The sequence below is a fragment of the Neolamprologus brichardi genome, chromosome 6, assembly GCF_056152115.1.
Source record: "Neolamprologus brichardi isolate AB-2024 chromosome 6, ASM5615211v1, whole genome shotgun sequence".
NCBI lineage: Eukaryota > Metazoa > Chordata > Actinopteri > Cichliformes > Cichlidae > Neolamprologus > Neolamprologus brichardi.
Genome location: NC_142109.1, coordinates 747,726 through 771,360, shown reverse-complemented (window position 1 = coordinate 771,360; position 23,635 = coordinate 747,726). Strand labels below are relative to the sequence as shown.

General features: G+C 40.5%; 1 protein-coding gene across 2 annotated transcripts in view; it reads right to left on the bottom strand.

The window, feature by feature from the left end:
- The window catches only part of LOC102783373 (heterogeneous nuclear ribonucleoprotein L-like), a 32,134-nt gene extending 12,619 nt beyond the window's left edge, over window positions 1-19,515 (bottom strand). For both annotated transcript variants that reach the window (XM_087842427.1, XM_087842428.1), the window contains exons 1-2: window positions 19,166-19,515; window positions 1,543-1,661 (exon numbers count right to left, since the gene is read on the bottom strand). In XM_087842427.1, the coding sequence (XP_087698553.1) occupies window positions 1,543-1,661; window positions 19,166-19,339 (293 nt within the window). In that variant the 5' untranslated portion in view covers window positions 19,340-19,515. The remainder of the gene's footprint in view (window positions 1-1,542; window positions 1,662-19,165) is intronic.
- Window positions 19,516-23,635: the final 4,120 nt, after the last annotated feature.

Genomic DNA, 23,635 nt, shown 5'->3' with positions numbered 1-23,635 from the left:
CCGAAATAGGCACTCTGGTGGAGTTACTTTGTGTGTGTGTTTGTGTGTGTGTGTTTATAAGTAGTTTTAAACCTGATCCACAAAACAGCATAAGAGTAAAAGAAGAACTGACTGCGTTACAGCACCCGCTGCTTGTTGAGAGTAAAAGCAATATGCGCTTTCACGTCTTTTTATTAGCGACTTTTTCTAGAAAAAAAGTCGCTAGGGGGTCTGAAAACTCGCTAAATATAGCGACAAAGTCGCTAAGTTGGCAACACTGCCTCCAGTTTCTCTTTTTTATCTGGAGCCGCCAGTCTCACTCGCCTAACCCTGTGCCTGTTTAGCGCGGGATGTCCCCCTAGTGGCCAATCTAAAAAACTACAACAGTAATGACAAGCCACCCTCTGATTAATGAAATAAGTTAGTATCGGTTCATGGTATCGGTGAACTTTTACGAGTATGAGTACACACACATTTTACAGTATCGGTATCGGTGCATCCCTAGTCCCAGAAGAGTTAATGAAATCCAAGTCGAAAATGATGACTACTGGCGCAAGCTGCACTTTGAAATCACTTCAGTGGGTCACGCAGCTATCAACTTTTGTAACCTTGCATGTTTTGCCATTGCTGCAAAAGCAAGTATGAACTGATGTGACTGTGCGATCATGACATTGTGAATATAGATCCAATCAAGAACACTTATTCTATACTGGAATTTCTGTCGTTATTATCTGTGATTAAGGTAAATCACAAAATCTCATGCACATGTGCCAACTGGAAGGCAGCCTGTTTCAGTTATTACCTTTTTTTCTCCATTCTTTAAACTTTTGTTCTTAGTTTTTTGTCTTTTACTTATTAGTAGCGTGTTAGTGTGTTTCAAATTGTTTTCTCTCAAACATGTGGGTTGAGAACCTTTTTTTTCACCTTATCGCCGTGGACTGGGGGTATGCATTTTGGAGGACTATAAATACCTTGGACTAAGCACAGATAATAAACCGGACTGGGTAAACAACACGTGGATTGTGACCCAATGGTATCAGACAGGGTGGGATTTTGTCTCCAATTTTAATTAATTTATATGTTGATGATTTCTCCATATAGCTGAGAGCCTGTAACACTGGGCGTATATTAGGTAAAACATGGATAAATCATCTTATGTATGCAGATGACCTGGTTGTTTTTAGTCCCAGTAGTGCTGGATTACAGGAGCTTAATATCTGTACTGAATATGGTCTGCATTATGATATAAAGTACAATGCTATTAAAAGTGCTATTTTGATATGTAGAACCTGTGTTTAACTGTCCCAAAATACTATTGGGGTTCATAAAAAGGTGAAAAACCTTGGTGACTTTATTGTTGATCAAATGAATGATGATGATGACATATACAGACAACGATGCAAGCTCTATTTGCAGGGAAATACTATTGCACGCAAATTCAGCTTTTGTTCAGTTCCAGTTAAAGGGACTTTGTTCAAAGCGTGTTGCAATTCCAAGCTAAATAAAAGTGTGTTAATATTTTTTAAATGGCCTCAACAGTATTTAGAGTTAAACCAGGACTACCAGATGTTGCCAAACTTGTCAAGTGCCTCCACTAGGTCACCTTCCACCACAGCATCGCAAAGTCCTCGAACATGGACAACTGGAGATGGGGGGATGCGACGACTGTCATCCAAACAATCCTGTAGAGAAAATAAAAATGAACTCAGATGTTTTCTTAATTTTACTTTGCACAAAGAAAATGTTTGCCTACTAGCGTAACCGGGGTTCTTTGAAAAGTGAGTTGAGTATCCCACTATGGTAAGCAACCTCTGGCATGACCAGTCACTTCAAGGATTTGCTGACAGGTGTCCTCTACATAAACATTCCTAAAAAGGTCCCATGAGGCAGTCATTCATCTGATGGAATGTGCACACAGCTGCACCTTGTTGGAAGACTGGACCTCTACCACCCAGTCGGACAACCCCTGGCGAGACATAGACTTACCTTTAAAGAAGGAGTTAAAGCTACAAAGATTTGGTTGCTTTTCCTAAACCCCTCAGTCCTGTCTAGATAATTGCTTAATGTATGGATAAGGCATAGTGGATTAAAGTGATTCTGGCTCTCATCTGCAAATGGCAAGTAGAGAAAAGCTAATAAATGGAATGGACTGGTTCTTACATAGTGCTTTTCTACTCTACCTGAGCACTCAAACCACTTACAACTCTCATTCATACAAATACCTTTTCTATATGTAGGTGTGTTCTATCTAGCACTCACACAAATCATACTCCAATGGATGTATCAGAGATCAACTTGGGGTTACTATCTTGCCCAAAGATTTTTGGCATGCAGGCTGGAGTTGCCAGGGATCAAACCACCAACCATCTGATTGGGAAAACTGCAGGCAGTACCTCACTGACCCTTTTGGCTGATGCCAAAGCTAGCAATAGGATACTTTACTCAATATACTCTACAGGTGCAAAAGGTAGCTCTGAGTGTGCCTCTAGAACACAGGTGTCGAACTCCAGGCCTCGAGGGCCGGTGTCCTGCATGTTTTAGATGTGTCCTTGATCCAACACAGCTGATTTAAATGGCTAAATTATCACCTCAACATGTCTTGAAGTTTTCCAGAGGCCTGTTAATGAACTAATAATTTGATTCAGGTGTGTTGAAACGGGGCGATATCTAAAACCTGCTGGACACCGGCCCTCGAGGCCTGGAGATCGACACCCCTGCTCTAGAACTTTGTGTAAATCTCAGGAGGGAACATAAACCTCATTAGAAGAGGAGTAGCCACAATCTTAGTCTTAATCAATAATGCTCAGTACTGACATCTATCAATGATCACTGATAGCTATCAGTGAAACTGTGGTAGACAGGCAGGTCTGCAACAATATATATTCTTGCAATAAAAGCTATATAATTACTGTGTTATAACAGTTATTTCTATAATCAGTAAAAACCCATGTTTAAGGAAATTTTGCAGTTATTATTTAAGTCCATAAATGAACATGAATTCCCAAAAGAGGGTCTTCACTCAAAATCACTGGAAAATGAGAGAGTGAATACAAGTTAAAGATGAATGAATTAAAATGCAAATAAAGAAAAACAGTGCATAGGCAAGGCACAAAAAAGGATATCAATTGAGTGTCACCATCAACAAAGTCGCCCAGCTCACACCAGAAAGTGCTAGAGCCATTGCATCATCTCTCTCTCTCCCTATATCACCAAATCAGGAAAAAAATGTAATGATGACAACCATGATGCCCATGGTTGAAGTCATGGGCATTATGGTTGTCATCAGATAGAAATATAACTTTGGTTCACTGACTGTGGCCTGAAAATGACAAGAGAGAAGTTACAAACATCTGCCAGACCCAAAGAGGCCAGCAAGGACTTTATTGCCCAATTCCAGTATAATTTATTCAATTCAATTCAATTTTATTTATATAGCGCCAAATCACAACAAAAGTCGCCTCAAGGCGCTTCATAGATACAGAGAAAAACCCAACAATCATATGACCCCCTATGAGCAAGCACTTTGGCGACAGTGGGAAGGAAAAACTCCCTTTTAACAGGAAGAAACCTCCGGCAGAACCAGGCTCAGGGAGGGGCGGGGCCATCTGCTGCGACCGGTTGGGGTGAGAGAAGGAAGAAAGGATAAAGACAGCCAGCAATTTAAGGAGAACATGCAGCTAAACATGTCACTCCTGGTCTGATTGGGGAGGGAACCAGAGAAAACTACAGAGTCCGACATTGTTTTGGCAAAGTTGCACACCGATTCAATATTGATTTTAGTGACCTCCGATTAGCGTAACCGGGTGTCATTACTGCCGACGTGAATTATGATTTTACTGAATTTACGTTTACCCTTAGCCAGCAGTTTTAAATTTCCTTCAATGTCGCCTGCTCTGGCCCCTGGAAAACAATTGACTATGGTTGCCGGTGTCTCTAGCTTCACATGTCTGAGAACAGAATCACCAATTACCAGAGTTTGAGCCCCGGCGGGTGTGTCGCCGAGTGGGGAAAAACGGTTAGACACATGAACAGGCTGGTGGTGTACCTGGGGCTTCTGTTTAGGACTATGCTTCCTCCTCACTGTCACCCAGCCGCCCTCTTTCCCCAGCTGCTTGGGGTCTGCCGGGGAAGAGCTAGCAGGGCCTACGCTATCTTCGGCTGCACCAGCTACAGGGGCCTGGCTAGCTACGGGTGAATGAAGGGTGCGAAGCCGAGTCTCCAATTCAGTAATCCTGGTCTCCAGAGCTGCAAATATGCTACATTTGTTACAGATATCATTACTGCTAAAGGAGGCCGAGGAGTAACTAAACATCTGACACAATGAGCAAGAAAGTGCAGGAGGGACAGGTGAAGTAGCCATGGTGCTAACGAGTCGGCTACGAGCTAAGCTAATCTAGCGAAACAGTACAGAGACAGTGAGTGAATACTTTGGCTATAAATTAGGTAGTGGGTACATAGAAAGTGTGCTTCGGATGAAGCACGTGAAGATTATACTATGAATAAAGAATGTATTTAAAAGTTTTTAATTAAATTGCTAAGCAGATAAGCTACTCGGAAACACCACTGTGTTTGAGCAGGAACAGGAAGTGCTACTCTATCACAGAGCGAGTGAACACTACTGCAATTTAGTTGGTACAAACAGTTTGGTCAATAGTCAGCAGTGGGTGGCCAGATAATAACATTTCCTCCAACCTTACAAGGGGAACAGCAGTATATACCACAGCCAAAACTACACTGTTTGACAACTTCACCATTGCATGGCCTGTATTCAACAAGAGGATGAGACAGCTGTACATTATTAAAACTGTCTCTTGGATGGAGAGATGCCCCCAAATCACAAACTGGGAAGTACATCTGTGGGATTGCTTTGTGTTTAAACCTGTACAAGTACAAGACTAAGTATAAGCATATGTGTACAATGGGATAGCAAGAATGTCTGAGGTGGAGAATGGAGAATAAAATGTCAAGAAAAATAATAACAAGAAAGCCAAGACTGAAGAAAAAGTCCAAATGACAGAGCTTAAAATGTACAAGTGCCAAACACAGACTACTGCAGAACAAGTGAGAGGCCAGGGGAGGAGGATAAGGTTAGAGGGAGACAGAGATGTTTTCAGTGGAGAGCCACATGTCACTGGGCTAAGGATTGTCCTGAAAAGTAGGAAACTGAGGCTGCTTACTCGTGTGAGAAGGGGAGGGGTGACTGCAACAAAAGGTAAAAAAGTAAAACAAGAGACACAGATGCAATAAAAACAAGACAGCTATTTGCGCAATGAAACCCAGATTAATGACACACACAATTATTGTGTGCAATGAAGATGAAATGAAGACCAGCTTACACTTATAAACATGGCAATATCTCAGATTGCGGCTAAAGAAGCCTGACAGACACACCTGTTATCAAATGCTAAGCGCACTACTTATAAACACTTGCTACAATTTCTGCTCTGGGGTGCAGGAGAACAGGTTGACTTTTGGAAATATGTGATGCTACAGAATCAAAAACCAAAACTTTTTATTAAAACTGTAGGAACAGAAGATATTCCAGTGACTAAACAATATACAAAAGATTTACAATGCAAAGAAATTGAATGTGGATCTTTTAAACAAACATTCCTGTTGTCGCCATATTGTCGAGTCAACTTGTTGGGTTGAGAGTTTATGTGTTAACTTCAATTTACAACACAATTGTCATTGTGTCAGGGAAAGATGACTTGATAATAACACGGTGAGCAAAATGTTGCAGATGGTTAAATATCATGCTGATCTGCTGCTGCAAGCGTATGAGTAGAGACTCCAACAGATTGCTGCGTTTCCTGTTTGTGATGAACTGGTGAGGCTTATACAACAACACACACACATTCATCAGACTACACAGTACCAAGCTGACCTCATGTAACACCACGTGTGTTTAAGGGGGGTTGATGAACAGTTTTTTTAAATATATTTTTTTAATATTTTACTTTTGGCTTTTTTTGCACAGAGCAGTGAACAGAAAACCAGAGGGAGAGAGAGAAAGGGGAAGACATGCAGCATATCGTTCATCCCAGTGAGCTAAACCGGTACCCGGGTTAATGAACAGTTTGAGAAAGTACAGAGAGAAACAGGAAACTGAGAGAGTACAAACAGGCAGTGTATACTGGAAAATACATAAGTGTAATTCTCACTGATGAACAAAACAATTTTTACAGAACAAAAACTGAACAAGATGATTGTCAAGATATGTTGCCACGGTTAAAACCAGTACTACAGTACAAACAATGGGAAGAAACTGACATTCCAGGAGTAAAGCACTGTAATGGGGTGTTTGGGAAGCATCTAACAGCATATGATTGTGTTGTAAGAACTGTTCACCTTCTGAAAAAAAGTTCTCTGTATACCCAGTTGGAGCTATGCCAGTTGGCCCGTGACTCTCCAGAATTGTGTGATATTGCGTAGCACTTATGGGCAAATAGTAAATATGATATGGGGGAAATGAAAGGCGCTCTTTCATTGGTGGTGACTGGTAAGTCTGAGTTAAGCCCATGTAAGCATCACTAGAAGCTGTTAATGTCATGAACTGTGTGTGAGGCAGGCAGGATTGGACCCAAAAAGCAGACTTGGCAGGCAGGACTTAACACAAAAACAGAGCTTTATTGCTGGAATGTTGAAGCAACAAAACTGAACTGGAGAATACAGGAAACTAAACCAACACAGCTGGGTATGAGGAAGATCGCGACCCAGGACAGAGGGAGACGCAGACATAAATACACATGAGGGAACAAACCACAGGAGGGAACACAGCTGAACATGAACTAATGAGAGTGAGGAAACAAAACTGAAATGCACTGAACATGGAACGCAAGACTGTCACAATAAAACAAGAAACAAAGAGACGCAGACTGACATGAGCTTGACAATAGAGCATGGATGTGTGGCCCAGGCCCATAGAAAACAGGTCTGGCCCAGATCTGGCACCAAGCTGGCACTTCTGACTGACTGGTGTCAGAAGTTGCAAGGTCTGGCAATGATGGCACTATTTATGTTCCTATCTTCCTATTTTAGTTAGAAGACCCAAATGCCATGTTGCAATACTATACTGCTATGGTAGCCAATGTTTCAAATGCAGGTTTGACAGGTTTGTGAGTGTACACTTTATCCAAAACCTAGTAACGGTTTAGTCATCTTTGCCAGTGGGCGGCAATAGCTCAGGTGGTAGAGCAGGTCACCTACTGATCAGAAGGTTAGTGGTTTGATCCCTGGTTCCTCCAGTTTGCATGTCAAGAGTGTGAATGTGTATCAATGTAGTTAGGAAGCACTCAGTTAAGAGAAAGTGTGTGATTGGGTGAGTGTGGTATGTTGTATAGAGCACTTTGAGTAATCCGGGAAACTCGAAAAGCACTATAATCAGTCCGTTCACTGTCTGAACAGAGTTTTGTCATGTTACTTTTGGACTGTTTTGCATGTTCTGGCACATGTTGTTATTACATGCCTTGATTAAAATACACATTAGGCTGACATCTGGGGCCAGAGCTGAAACTGTTCTGGGCCAGCACAGGGCCTGCAGTGTGTCTACAACTGGCCCGTGGCTCCACACCACTTACAGATGGCCCACATACCGCAAAGAATGACGGCCCTTTGGTGGCCCAGATCAGGTTTGCCAGAGGTAATCCACACATGGGCCAGCACAGGACCACCAGTGTGTATACAACTGGCCTTGTGCTGGCCCATGTGTGGGCCACCTCTGGCAAACCAGGTCTGTCCACCAAAGGGTCGTGTGGGCCATCTGTAAGCACATTGTGTGGGCCAGATCCGGGCCATACCAATTTTGCTATGTGGGTATGTGCTGATTCCACTCAGGTGTGCCAACCTCCCCCATAGCCCTGCCACAGTCACCTATCTGAGACATATGATCACGTCCAACAGTAAGTCACTGTCTCTGAAAAGGATTACTGGGAATCAATCCATTCCAAAACCTCAAAAAATGACAAACCATTCATTGTGGGCCACTCTACCACATTCTGTATCTCTGATTCTTCTGCAAAAAACAACTTGGCATTTCCAGTAGCACAGTCTGGTATTAGCTACTTAAAAGATGCACTGTGCTACACCATGCTGGGTTTAACACAGTAGGTGTTTTAACCTTGACATTTGACACTACTCCCCACAGAAGCAGATGGTAAACCACATGATTGCATAGTAGCTATATCTGAAATCCGTTCGCCTAGATCTACAGGACACACCACTGGCTAATTCTGATCAGGTGGTCATTGTGAATGGTTTGACATCATGCAACCCAAACACTGGTAAAAATCGAGTAGGATGAGTGTGCGTTGATGGGAAAATAACTAACTGTAAGCTGTGTTTAAGGCCATGATGCACCTCATTATCAGACTGATGCTTACATGACACATGAGGATTTAAACTCCCGACTGCTTAATAGACACAGATTGTCCACACAATCTGTGTTTTTTTTATTTTTGGTTAACACTTGTGCAAAGACTGTCCATGCATTACTTATCCCTTTGCAAAAGTTTTAACTTTCTTTTAATAAAACAGTTTTGGTGCTCAGTTTTTTTTCCACAACAGAACACAAACACATACACATGCACATAAAAAAACCAAAAACAACAAAGGAGTCAGGACAGGAAGCCAGATACTGATCTTAAACCATGACAAAAACAGACAAAAAGGCGTTCCTATACCCCTACCCCCACCCCATGTTAAAACTTATCATTTAATCTTCTCTGTGCAGCCGTTAGTCCACAGCAAACCAAGATGCAGTAAGAAGCAGCAGAAATCACGTTTGTCACATTGCAGGATTGTGGCATGTAGCCAGAAAAGATAAGACAAAATGAATGCATTATTTTCTTCTGTCTATCACAGCAGTGTGATATAAATCACGATATCTAAAATTATCACAAGATTCAAGGTCAATAAGTGAAAACAAAACAAAGATACTGCTAAAGTCCGTAAGTGGTTGTTGCTCATACTGCTAATAGAAGAAAAATAAATGTTTTGCAGTTTAGCTTACATGAAATTGGAAGTTCTTGTCATGTTTCACACAATATATATATTGTTAGCTTGGCCGTCAAAGAGAAATTTGCCCTTTAAATTTCCCAAATAGTTTTAATTTGATTAACACAGCACAAAACATACATATACTGATAGTAATGTAATCGGAACAAGCTCCACCTCAACGGATTATTTCAGAAGAGTATTTTAGATTTGTCAGAAGAAGTCTTAGCACAGTTGAGTGCAGTTGCACCTGATGCCTACTGTCGGAAAATCTCACAGTACAGCTTTCTGTCTCAGGAAGAGGTTGAGCAAGCATCACACTTTTTGCAGCCTGACCTTTTTTATACTGCAGGTTGAGGCGGTAAGTTTACTGTGCAGGAAACGCGCTCAAGGTCTGACTGGCCGCAAGCTGTTTTTAAGTCTCTGAGGGGATGACGTCTAGAAGGTATGGTAACAGCATCAGTGCAGCACTTTGCATGTATGGACATGCAGATCTGCTGACATGAAGTCCTTTTCATGTGATCAGACATGCTACAGCAACAACCTCACTTGGTCGCCCACATAACACATCATTTATATAAAATCATTCACATATTTCCAACATGATTAGAACATGATTAATCCAAATCTTCTGAAGACTATTCAAAATGGAATTTCAGACAAATTTATTGCTAACCTATTGGTTTATTTTGCTGAATTCATACTGCATTAGAACTTTCTGACAAGAATTCAGCTACTTTCAGTGTTAAAGCATTTACCTTTAAACTGTAGTGCTTCACTAAAAAGACCAGTAGATTTTACTGTTAACTTTGATTGCTGATCAGTTTTACTTGTTGAACATCTTGATGCTTGCTCAATCATCCAAGTAAGCACATCCCAGAAAGTTGATTCTGTACTTCTGGACAAAGTGAAAATACTACGTCCAGATGAATAAAATCAACTTCTGTGATATCTGTTGATTCATCTTTAAAACTTTTTAAGCTATGCTCATTTTGCCTAACAAACAAAACCCAGGATATCATCTTTATCATCTACTTGAGGAAAAGGTTCGTTATCACTGATACGGAAGTAGGCACAATGTGTGAAATCCTCACAGCTCATTAGCCTTCAGCCCCTGACATCAAAAACAGTTGATGTCAGAAATATTTAAGACTGTGGTCTCAAAATGATGAGTATATGCTCCACTACACCTACAAAGGAATCCGTTGCTCTAGCAACATTAAACAAGAGGCAGGTGGTTGAATTATGGATGGTGTTGGTGAAGTAGGAGAGGTGTTACCAATGTACTCACAAGCTTTACTTTGTGCTGGTAAGAGCACTGGAATGTGGTTACCATGGTGACATAATAGTTAAGATAGTGGCAACATAAAGCTGATGACTTCCCTAATGCCGTGGAAACCATACATTTGTTTTTTGGTGAGTGCATGTGTCTTTATCTAGTGTACGAGAGAGAGAGTCTGAGGCTGACATGTTGCTTTCCTGCAACAGACTGCTGCATCATTACAGTTCTATGTGACATCGTGCTTGACGTCTCTTAAGCCTCCCCCACCTTTGAGTCCCTCTTCATCACCTCTCCTCTCTTCATTTTCCTCATTTCCTCATTTCGTGTTCTTATTCCTCCTTTATATGATAAAGTATATAAAATATATTATCTTGGTCAGTGTTTAACAAAGCTAAAAAGGTCATGGTGATAGATCATTTATATTTGTCATCACACAATCAAGTACAACCTGGATTCACCACAGGAAAGATTTTTGAATATTTTATTATATATTGTTTTCATTTTATCCAATGATGTATTGTTTTAACCACAAAAAAGAGTTTAAAGTGGATTATTTTTCTCAAAATCAACATTAGATCATATGTTAAAAAAATGCTCTTGCTCTTAGATCTGGTAGCATTCAGGATATGACTTTAACATCGTCACCAGCACAATAATATCAAGCTTCCTGTATATGTGTTTAATTGCTAGATATATAAAGCTGTAACTCTCTGAAGTGTGGTTTAAAGTTTGAACTTTGCTCCAAATACTTGTCACGTCTCCATAATATTTTTTAACTTTTTTAACCCAGAAAAATATGAGATTAAAAGTCTTGTTTGCAAAAGTCTCCTGGCCAAGATCAGCTGAATCAGCAACATGCGACAAAGAGTGAAAATCCATAATTACTATCACATTTTTAACTAATGCATAATCATGGGAAAGAAGTGTAAGAGTGTTCATCTATAAAATGCTGAAATAGGAAGCAAGCAACATTTGCAGTGTCTATATAAGGAGTGCCCGTTTACCGCTTTTGTTACAGCGGATACTTCTCTGTAGTCTTTGATAATATGTTGCTGAAGTGTGGTTTCTATTAGAGTACTCCAAATAGCATACCTAGGTGCACAGCCGTCACGCTATGCCAGGCAGGACAACTAAGTAGTAGTAAGTTTTTTTGTCATTTTGGCACAGTAGACACAGTGTCTAAGGGGATGTGGTTTGGGGGGATAACGGGAGGACAGAATTTGCAGAGAGACGACGAAGACTTCAACTTTGCCTCCTGATCCCAACTCTGGATAGCCACAATTGAGGGGGGGTTAATAAATTTGACTAGATTTCTAGAAATTAGAGCTGCTCCATCCAAAGTGGGATTGATGCCATCTCTTCTAACAAGACCAGGTTTCCTCCAGAAAGTTTCCCAATTATCTATTCTATTCATTTCTATTCTATTCTATTGTACTCTATTCTATTCTATACTAGTCTAGTCTATGAATCATAAGTACATACAGTTGTAGCGCAGAGGGAAACGGCCAAGAGGAGGTACTCAGGTACTCACCGAATAACTAGTCAAAGATTTTGAGTTGGTGATGTGCGTCAAGTTAGGATGATTAAGGACAAAATGGAAGTGTGCTAACAAGCCAATAATGTGTTGAGAAGACTAGGGGTGTGTTTGAGGAGCTGATGAACATAGAAATTGAATGAACGAAAGAAGGACAGTTGGTAAATCAAGAAGAGTACAGGTGTAATAGGATAGTTAGTAATAGGAAATGAGGGCAGCTATGAAGAAGATGGAGAGTGGACAGGCAGCTGGTACTTACGATATACCTGTGGAGAAATAGAGATCTCTAGGAGACAGGACAGTGGAATCTTTGACTAGACTGTTTAACACAATCTTGGAGAGTGACGGGATATCTTAGGAACAGAGATGCGCGGCAGTACCAATTTTCAAAATCAAGGGTTACAACTACAGAAGGATAAAGCTGATGAGCCATATCATGAGTGGAGAGGTGACAACAACAAGCAGTATACCCTTATGCCGAGAAAAAGCACTACAAATGCAAAGTTTGCCTTGATTGTGCTGATGGAGAAATATAGAGACGGTCAGAAGAAGTTAAGATGTGTCTTTGAGCATATAGACAAAACATATGAAAGAGTTTCAAGAAAGGATCTGTGCTACTGCATGAGAAAATTATTTTTGATGACAGAGAAATACACTATATTTCCAAAAGTATCAAAATAATTTAATTTGGGTGTTCCAATCACTTCCATGGGCACAGGTGCATAAAATGAAACACCTATTCCACGGTCATCTGTTAGTGGTATTGTAACAAAGTGGAAATGATAAAAAATGACAACAACTCAGCCACAAAGTAATAGGCCATATAAAGCTATCAATAGCTACAGACCTCCAAACTTCAAGTGACCTTCAGATTAGCTCAAGAACAGTGTGCAGAGTGCTTCATGTTAGGGCTGCCACGATTAGTCGACTAATCACGATTATGTCGACTATCAAAATTGTCGACGACTGATTTAATAGTCGACGCGTCTTTTGAAGGTTTGTAAGATCCCAAAAGACGCAGGAAGAAGTAGTAGGATTTAAGAGTGTAATAACGGACTGAAACAGAAGATGGCAGCACTGCATGTACAAGGATGCCAGCTGCCGTTAATCCCCGAAGAAGAAGAAGCTCTGTCCCAGAATTCATAGCGCAGCCCAGCTCAGTTTCCAACAATGGCGGCAGCTAGTTAGTTTTAATATTACTCTTATTATTCTTTCTGGATCACAAAATACACGTTTAACATATTTTCAGGCGAGAATGTAGCTGTGTAAACCTCAAATATCTGCTCAGTTTATCAAGACACCACATACTTTCAAAAGCGCTCCGACCCACTAGCTCGATAGCTAGCCGGGGGCAAGGCTCACTAGAGCCGTGAGAACACCGGACTCCGGGCAAATCGTTTTCAAACCCACCGCAGTCTTTCGCTACTCAGGTTAAAAATATATAAGTCACTTAGATAACTTCAAAATGTTATTGTTTGGCTTTTTTTTAGTATTTTATTTGTTCCTGAGTAAATCGGTTTGGCTGAGATAAAAGTTATAGTTTTTACACAGCTGAATAAACGTCAAGCAGACAGCTGATTATCAGAAGTATGAGATGCTCAAGAATATACTCCGGCATCCTGTTATATTTTAGATAGCAAGGAGTTTATTAAACTCCACCAAAACAATCTGCAGATTTCATTAAAATTTAATAAACTATCATCTTGTCTTTATTTTTAGTTAGCACATACCTTAAACACTTAAAGCTGTAAGCTAATGATAGTTATATAAGAGCAGATGCATGCTGGTGCAATAAGCTGTACGTTTTACGTCCAATGGATGATGATCTGATTAGTCAACTAATCGCAAAAATAATCGGTGACTAGTCGACTATCAAAATAATCGTTTGTGGCAGCCCTACTTCATGTAATAGGTTTTTTTGCACTGATAAAACAAGGAAAGAATCTAAAAGGATCCAATGTCTTCACAAATTAACATCTGACAAAACAAAATGCTGACATTGACAGGAAAGCACGTTCCTTGAAAAAACAGAAAATTCACAATACATGGATCACAAGCTGTAAAGTATTCATAAAATCAAAGGAACACTGGAACAAGCCAAAGTGTTGGTCATCAGAAACATTGAGGAGCTGGACAAATACTGATGTTCATCTTAAACTAGAGGTATGAATACACATGTGACGTGACACACAACACACCATATGGCACAGTCTAAAAGATCTTCTTCTGCATCCAGCAACAAAAACAATATAATTCAATGGAATACTGTTTATGATAAACTGAAACTGAGAACATTTCAGTACACAGACTATAATGTTCTGGACTTGGAAAAGCATATAGACCCAAAAAATAATAATTAACAATATATTTAATAAATAATTATCAATATACAATAGGCACTAGAGTTCAAAGGTTCTCTGATGTCAGCTGATGTCTGGAGAGATATGCACCTTAATACACAGTCACCGCAAAAATACACTACAACCAGTGCAACACAGCAGGCAAATGAGCTGCCTTTCAATCCTTGCCTACAGATCATCAGAGGAGATTTTGGCTCTAAGATACACACCACAGAGCAGTCAGAAGCCATCAGAGAGCAGACTAATTAAAAAAACAAAACAAAAATAAAGTTGGTAGTAGTTTAAATGTGGACTAAAATTGTGTTTGTCGGCAGGAAGAGGTCTATGACTTCATCCTTTACCTGTAAACCTATTAGGAAAAGTCAAAATTGTCTTTGTAAGCCCTCGCTACCTTGCTTGTCTTTTTATAAAGTGGAAGGAAGCTTCCAGTAGCAAACTCAAAATACAAAAACATGCAAAAGTAAATTTTGCTTGTATGCTTGGGATGCTGTGTAAGACATAAATAAAGCTAAAACACAAAGGTTTGGACATTGTTTTGCATGTTTCCCTACTGTAGGGGTCTCTGCAAGCATACAGGGCTCTGACAGGGTCCAAGATGACAACTTTGGAATTCTACTAGAAACAGTCGATCATATTTGTTTGTCAAAGCTGAATCCAACACAAACTACGCTAAATTAGCGTTTTGAGCTAGCAGCTACAATAACCATAAAAGTTACCGTACGGCTATCATTTGTTAACATGACGCTTGTTCTTATACATGTAATACATTTATTACCAACCTGAGAGTTTATCCGCTGGTCATTCGACATGACGAATGACTTCATAAGTCTTAATTCAGCTCAAGACGCTGTAGATTCCCGTCAGTAACACTTTCGGTCCGCTAGTAAAACGTAGTTCTATTAATCTGAGCTCAATTACTCTTGAACCGGAACCGGATGTAAGTCCCAAAAAACTGAATTGTAGAACTGAAACTCAATGGTGAGTTTCGAGAGCTAAATTTTTAAAGGGTAAAATATGGTTCAAAGCAAATGAATTCATTTTCAAAATATAAAATTCAATTTCAATTTAGTGATGATCATTTTCAGACCAATAAATTGAATTTCAAATTAGAATAATTCATATTCAGTTTTTAAAAGCATTTATTCAAGTTACAATTCAGATTCAATTTGAGCAATTCAAATTCCAATTTAACTTATTCATATTCAGTTTCTGATGGCACAGATTTCTGCCCATACACAAATTACAACATTGTATAAAAATTACAATCATCAACTCAAATACTTGGTTCTAATTGAACAGAAATTTCTATGAACTTGTAAGAACTGTGTTGGACATGAATCAGTCTGTGTCAGATCCTGAATTTGAAATTTCCACTGAAGTCACGGGTAAGAGGCAAGTGGAACCAAGATCGAGGCCATTTGCTTTTTGAAGTTTGCAAAGACTGCTTTGAAATTTTGCCAGTGGTAGTTCACTCTTTGCAACATAGTACGCTGTTCTAAACAGATTTTTCAGGTTTATTTTTAGTATGTTATTTGCAATTGGTGTTTGTTCTGGGAAAGATATTGCAGACTGAGCAATAATGCATTTCTTGCATTTCTCATGGGTTCCCATGGGAGCCTTTCTTAAAATTACTGGTCCCAGTAACAAAGGCGCTTGTCGACTCAGAAATCGAGGGAAAACCAACAACACACCCGGCAGAACATTATGTTATTTACACGGGTGCACATAAGTGGTCTGCATGTGCGCATTCGCTGTCAAAATAAAAGACGCGCACCAGATAATAAGTTGCAACGTGCGTTTGCGTCCATATTAAAGGCTGTTTTTGTCCGCTAGAGTGGGATTTTCACGGCACATTCTGCACCACATCTCTGTGCGTTCATCATTTGTTTGAAGCCAGCTCACCTCCTGCAACCACTTTTCCGAGAATATGCGCTTCTTTTGTGGTTCGAACTCCTTCTGACATTTCTTTGGAGGTGGAGGAACACCAAAGTAATTGCTTAAAGGAGCTTCTTCGACATCTTTAAGAGTTCTAAACAAATGTCTGTCCTCCTCCAGAAAATCTTATGTACGCAAACACGCGTTGCAACTTCTTATCTTGTGCGTGTTTTTTATTTTGACAGCGAATGCGCACCTGTGGACCACTTATGTGCAACCCTGGTTATTTAGCTCGTCATATTGCAGCCACAGAAATTCTTTTGTCCATGAAACCATAAAGCTGCACTTTCTTTTTGCCTTATAGTCTGATTTGTCATAACTTTTCCATTTTGCGGTAAGCTTTTCTTTTGCTGTCACTTCTTCACCCTGACCTGTCTTATTTGGCTCAGCAGAACTAAAATATATATCCTGCTGCTTTTACACACGCACTCACATAACGCTCAGCGATTCTCTGCGCGATCAATCTCTCACATGTTTAAGCTTGCTGCGGGAGATTTCACTTGTCATGTTTGCATAGTAAGCTAACGATTGATAAGACGATGTCAGAGGAATTGGTGCGCAAATTATCGTTACTCACCAATCAGTACTGTCGCTCTCTTTCCGGTCGTTAAGTGATGACGTGACAAATCCTAGTCTGCGTTTAATATGGCTTTTGTGTTGTTAACATGTTTACTGTCTTGTATTTTCTTCTATTTAATCTCAAAAAGCTCCTAAAACAGTCAGTGATCACTGTTGACCTCCCTCTGCTTTTATTACCGCTAATCATTTATTTAAGCTCAGTTTTTAAAACCTTAGGATGTAACTACAGCCCAGCCCATGCAGCAGTATATGAATGACTAACCTCGTATTGTGGATGGATTATCTCAGTCGTTCTCCTGGCTGAAGTTTGGTCCTTTTACAGCATCCTGCCATGCGATTACATTTGTTCCTGACCACCGAGAACACTCACGTTAACTTTTATCAAGTGGAAAAAAAAGTTAGCTTGTTTATATTATGCTAACATAGCTGTGTCGCTAGCGGTCACGTAGCACATCATTATATACCAGCTAGCCAAACTTCAGTAACCCTACAAATGTCACAGCTGTTTAGTTTTCTGTCTTCATTTATGTTGGAAGTGATAGCAGAGCTGTACGTTTTAATTTGTTTCCAAAACCCCGCAGTCAGGACATGCTATATTGTATTTAGATAGAAGCTAGCGAGCTAACTTCCTGCTAACTTCTAACTCCGTTAAATGTCATAAATTCCGTTTTCATGGATGCCTGGATGTTAAACTCAATTGTTACACCTGGTAGAGCAGAACGCTGATCATTTTATTACAGATGAAAGACTTTAGACAGTTTTTCAACTCTCAGTAATGCCATAGTGATCATTTGATATATGGACCTGCAGCGGAGTTTAGGCCCAGACACGGCTAGTGACGTCAGACTTAACAACCGGATACACAGTTCGCGCGATTGCAAAGTGAAAGCAAAAAACAAGCGCAAATTCAAACACGATTTCAATATGTCGCATATTGACAGTGGCTCACCGATGCCAATGACATAATTACCCAGCTACATTTCCGAAAGAATGCAAAAGCATTGACATATGCCTTGTCTGTAGGGGTATCTGTAGCTCATGTTTGCTTGCTGGTGATGGTCAGAGGGCCTGGTGGCGCCAGTGTCCAGCAGCCTCGCCTCTGTCAGTGCGCCCCAGGGTAGCTGTGACTACAATGTAGCTTGCCATTGCCAGTGTGTGTGTGAATGGGTGAATGACTGAATGTAGTGTAAAGCGCTTTGGGGTCCTTAGGGACTGACTAAAGCGCTATACAAATGCAGGCCCTTTACCATATATTTTTCCTTCCTATGATAGCCCGACGGGCAGGCAGAGATAGATTTTGGTAGCCCGACTGGCTCGCAAAATCGCTAGCCCCGGGACGTTCGGGCTAGCGATTTTGCGAGCCCTGGTGACTATATGCTGCTTATATCATCTGAATATAAGTACTCAATCAATGTGGTTTTTTTACGGTATGAAGCCACAGCTTTGAGGTAGAACTCAATAATGGTATTTTGCTTGAGGAAAATAATGATCTGTTCAGACTAAGTTTGATAAACTGCTAAACAAATGTGTGTAATAAAAAATAGTAATAGTTCTTAGAACCATATGGTCTTCTTAAAAACAACATAGCTTAATATATGAGCAGGGCCCAGAAAGGAACTGACAGAAACACCAGGCGGGCAAAACACCAGCTACTGGTAGATAAAGCAGTCCCTCAAGTGACTGCTGAAAAAGCCGCTAGGAAAGCCTGGGGAGGCCACTAGAGTGGTGGTATATGTACACTACAGTGCAGATTCTATATCCAGGCTGAAACAGCAAAGATCCATGAGTAAATCAGGAATACGGCCACTACTCATCATGTACGTTATGATGCACGAGTACACTTGCTGACTGGATGGGCGTCTACAAGTTAACATATAAAGATCTCCATGGAGCCCAAAGGAAGGAAGAATACGAACAAAAAGCTTTAACATATCCATTCATCCATTCATTTGCTTGCACTTATTCAGTTCAGTTCATTCAAAAAATTATTCATCTTCAAATAGTTTCTAACCAACCAGTCTGGGACATGGTATGGCTGGTGTGCTCATCCTGTTAAGTTCTTCTCACTCTCCACATATGCTCATGGCGTACATCTGCGGGTTTTCTATAATATTGTTGGTTTTTTTACCTTACAATACAAAGAGAGTGGACTGTTCTGAATTAGCGCTATAAAATCACAAATGAATTAAGCTGAGTTAACACGAAGCTCCGGACTGGTTAACTTCCAACACATTTTTCTTAAGCACGTTAGTGATCGTCGTGACAATGAAAACGGGTTACTGCCACTTGTTCCAAACTTACGCCGTTTATGATAATGATAATAATAAATGTAGAAACTCATTTATATTCCACTCTGACTTTGTACTCTTTCATTTCTCTTGCTGTCTATTTTAATCATTAACATAATTTTTCAGACCCTTCCAGTTGTTTGTAAATCGTATGAAAAATGCTAAATATTTACATTTTATTTAGATACAGAAGCATTAATATTGTGTGCCTCACCTTCCCTCCGCTCCTGCGGTTCTCAGTGCACCCGTTCCCCGCTGCCTCCTCAGCGGCAGAATCCTCCTCCTCCTTCCCGTCCTCTAGCTCTTTTACACCGGTCTCTTGTTCCGTCCGGAGCCGCTTGGCGACCTGGTAATATCCTTCTTTTCTGTCTTCGCTCCCTTCCATCATAGAAGAGAGGAGAAAGTCACAAATTTTCGGTAAAAAGGAAGAAGAGACGTTGCACCTGCTACTCTCGCTGTCTCTCGCTGTCTCTCAGGTCAGCTCCAAAGATCGCCAAAACAGGAAGACGTCTTACATTGCTCATTGCGTGTCATGGTTTGTGTTGTCTTGCACGCACACTTATTTTCTTACAACACTGTGTGGCTTTTTGTTGTTCTTGTTTTTCTGGGTTTTTTTTTTTTTTTTATTGAAACAAATTAATAATAATAATAATAATAATAATGGATTGGATTTATATAGCGCTTTTCAAGGCACCCAAAGCGCTTTACAATGCCACTATTCATTCACTCTCACATTCACTCACTGGTGGAGGCAGCTACGGTTAGACTTACCATTTTTGTAGACTCACCTTCACATACCCAAGAGATAGTGATGGGAAGTCTGGGTCTTTTCTAAGATTCGTCTCTTTTGGCTTGCCTGCCTTAAACGCAGATTAAGCGGGTTTATATGTGTCCGTCTTTTCGGTCGCACAGATTGGGGAGAGCGGTTTTCACACGTGCCTCCTGTGCTGTCCCCCAAGATCCTGCGTGTTGCTGGACGCGGATGACGTACACCAGATAACATGTTAAATAAATAGATGTTAATTTTTCTCAAGGTCTAAAACTTCATTATGATCAAGATTGAAATGTTAATGCTAAAGAAATCTTAAATAAACGTTAAAAAAGCCTACAGTAATGACATTGGAATAACACTGATTTATAGTTATCCCGTTATTATTGCTTGTTGATCTATTTATAGTTGGCCAGATCACCACATCAGGTTGAAAAATCATTGATTTATAGTTGAACAAATTAGACTATTCTGTAGCACCCCTCTCACAGTGGTACAATCTATGTGGCCACAACTGAAAAGTCACTGATTTAGTTGAGGGGAAATTATTAAGCATAAGGATTTGCCAAGTTGATTGGTCAGACAAGTGGCTGAATCATAGGGTAGTTCACAAGAACAGGATAACCGCAATAAAAACTTCAAAGATAATAATAATAATAATAATAATAATAATAATAATAATAATAATAATGATGATGATGATGATGATGATACTTGAAAACCAGAGACTGTGGTTGGATATTTTTAATAGTTTTTAATATGGTTTCACCTCAGCTGATGGTATGGTAACTTTGCTCTCTTTTGGCTGGCTCACAAACCAACAAGAAGATGAGCACGAGTGGCCCACAGACACATACTTTGCACACTGCCTCCATCTGACAACAGAGCAGGCAGACGGACAAGACCCTGGAGTAGAGCAGACAGCGAATGCGCACCCTCTGCTGACGCTGCTCTGATATATTTTTTCTTCTTCTTCTTTTTTTTTTTTTTTACTAATTACGCACTCAACCTTTCTGTCTCCAATATCACAGAAATGCAGCCAGTTGCTGCTTCTTTTGTGATCGTCTGCCAAAAAGTGATTTCTGGCAGTTCTATGTGTTTGTGTTTTTTTATGCCAAATATCTTTGCTTATGTTGATGCAGTCAACAGGATTTACAAAGGGACTACATATTAAAAAAAATTAAATGAACTGTTTTGCAAGGCTTTTTATGCATCTGCATTGTTGTATTTACAACCGTTTAAATACTGACAATCAACATTTTGGCAAATATGATAAACCAAAGACATGCAGCTTGTGGGGATAGGTTAATTGGATAATCCAAATTGCCACTAGGTGTGAATGTGCGAGTGAATGTGAGTGCGAATGGTTGTCTGTCTCTGTGTGTTGGCCCTGCAACAGACTGGCGACCTGTCCAGGGTGTACCCTGCCTCTCGCCCTATGACAGTAGGGATAGGCTCCAGCGCCCCCGCGACCCTGAAAAGGATAAGCGGAAGCGACTGGATGGATGGATGGTAAACCACTTTTCGGCACAACACCAAATCCCCATCACTCTTAGCTGCTGGTGTGGCAGTTCTTATACAAGGCCCACTATGTTGATCACATAGGCATACCTAAAGTGAGTTCATTTATTCAATAAATAGATACATGGAATAATTTAAGATTTTACATTTGTTATATTTTCTGTAGTAAACTTCTGAAAAAGCTATTAATCTGCATGTGTAAACACGGATGTGAATTATTGCACATATGCATGATATAAAAGAAAAGTATAAAACCACTACTTTCACATATTTAAAAAAAAAAAGATGGAGACAGCTCTGAGTGATATTACGGGGAAGCTTATTTAACTGTCCATATGTAATTTAAACAGTTTTATAGTCGCATATAGTGCCCTGGCTCCCACCACCACCACACACATGCGTACTCAGGCAGACACAAACACACATATTCCCAGTTCAAATCGAATGCAGCATTAGATCATAAACTTTGCAAAAATCCATTGATCCAAATAGCCGATATTAATGGAGAAAAGCCTGCAGCCAAATAAAATAAGTAATATATATTGTTGAAAAAAAAAAAACCTGGCCTGTACCGCTACACTTGCTAGCTGTGTCCCAATTTAGGCCCACTTCCTTCGCAGGCTGTGTTTAAAGGGTGATTACGTCACAGCGAGGCTACGAAGGCTGTTTTAAAAGTACTGTGGTTAATCTCGCTTATGTATTTAGCGACGCAAATTTAGCACAGAATTAAGAACAGTAAAACCTTTGGCGACATATCTGCAAAGTTTCTTAACATTAGTAATGGTAAGGTGCAAATATATCCTCCGCACTGGTCTCTTCACTCACGGCTGCACCATTATTGTCACACAGATGCAGCCATTTATATCCGCTGTTGCAGTATTCTCCTAAACCATAAATGCTGCCACTCGGACAATATCGTGTCACAAAAACAACAACAACAAAAATGAAAAATACAGAAGAGTTAGTATTACAAGATACACAAAGAGGGTGCACCTTTAAGACCGATTGTCTGTATGATCGCCTATAACATCTCCAAGATTGTGGCTTCGATCCTCAACCCGCTGGTAGGCAGCTCTGAACACCACAACTAGAGCACCCTGGACTTTGTTGAGAAGGTGAGAGATGTCATTATGGAGGCAGATGAAACTATGGTCTCGTACGACGTTACGTCTCTCTTCACTTGCATCCCAGTCACGGAAGCGTTGGAGATAGTTCGTAAGAGATTACACGATGACCCCAACCTCAGCAGGACCACCTTCAGCATCAACATACTTCACATACAAGGGTCAGTACTACAGGCAGAAACATGGGTTCCCCAGTTTCACCCATTGTGGCCAACTTGTACATGGAAGAAGTGGAAAAGAGGGGTTTGCTATCCTACCCTGGAACACCACCAAGCCATTGGTTCAGATATGTGGATGACACCTGGGTGAAGATCAAATCTCAGGATGAACTACTTTTCACGGATCACATTAACTCGATGGACTGACACATCAAATTCACCAGGGAGGATGTGAAAAGTAGCAGGTTAGCCTTCATATACTGTGAGATTTCCATCAGTAATGGGGGACATCTAAAAGCTGATGTTTACCGGAAAACTACACATACGGATCAGTATTTAAGGTTTGACTCTCATCATACACTGGAGCACAAACTGGGCGTCATCAGGACGCTACAACACAGAGCGAACACCATCCCCACAGACACAGCGGCCAGGGAGGCAGAAGAACAGCACATCAAGAAGGCCCTGAGTAAATGTGGTTATCCCAGCTGGACTTTTGTCAAAGCTGGGAAGGCGCCTAAAGAAAGCTCCAGCTGATCCAGGAGAGAAGGACAACTGCTGCCTATGTGAAAACCTGTAGTGATCCTGTATGTGTCAGGAGTATCTGAACAGCTGAGACGCATTTTATCTAAACACCGTGTCTCTGTGGCTTTTAAACCCCAAAACACGCTGTGCCAAAAATTGGTCCACCCCAAGGATCAGGTCCCCCGACACAAACAGAGTAACATAGTGTACGCTGTTAAGTGCCAGGAGGATTGCCAGGATTTATACATTGGGGAAACCAGACAACCTCGGACGAAGCAGATGGCACAACACAGAAGAGCCACCTCGTCAGGCCAGGACTCTGCAGTCTATTTACACCTACAGGCCAGTGGACACTCTTTCAATGATGAGGACACATCCTGGACAGGAAGGAACGCTGGTTTGAGCGTGGAGTCAAGGAGGCCATGTACATGAAAAGGGAAAGACCATCTCTGAATCGGAAAGAAAAGAGCTCTAATTTCTTTATTGCAAATTTGACAACAGAAGTAAATAAAGAAAGAAATAAAATCAAACATTCAGCGGCACTAAGTTCTGTAACTCTTACGTCTATTTTCACCTGTTCAGCAGGA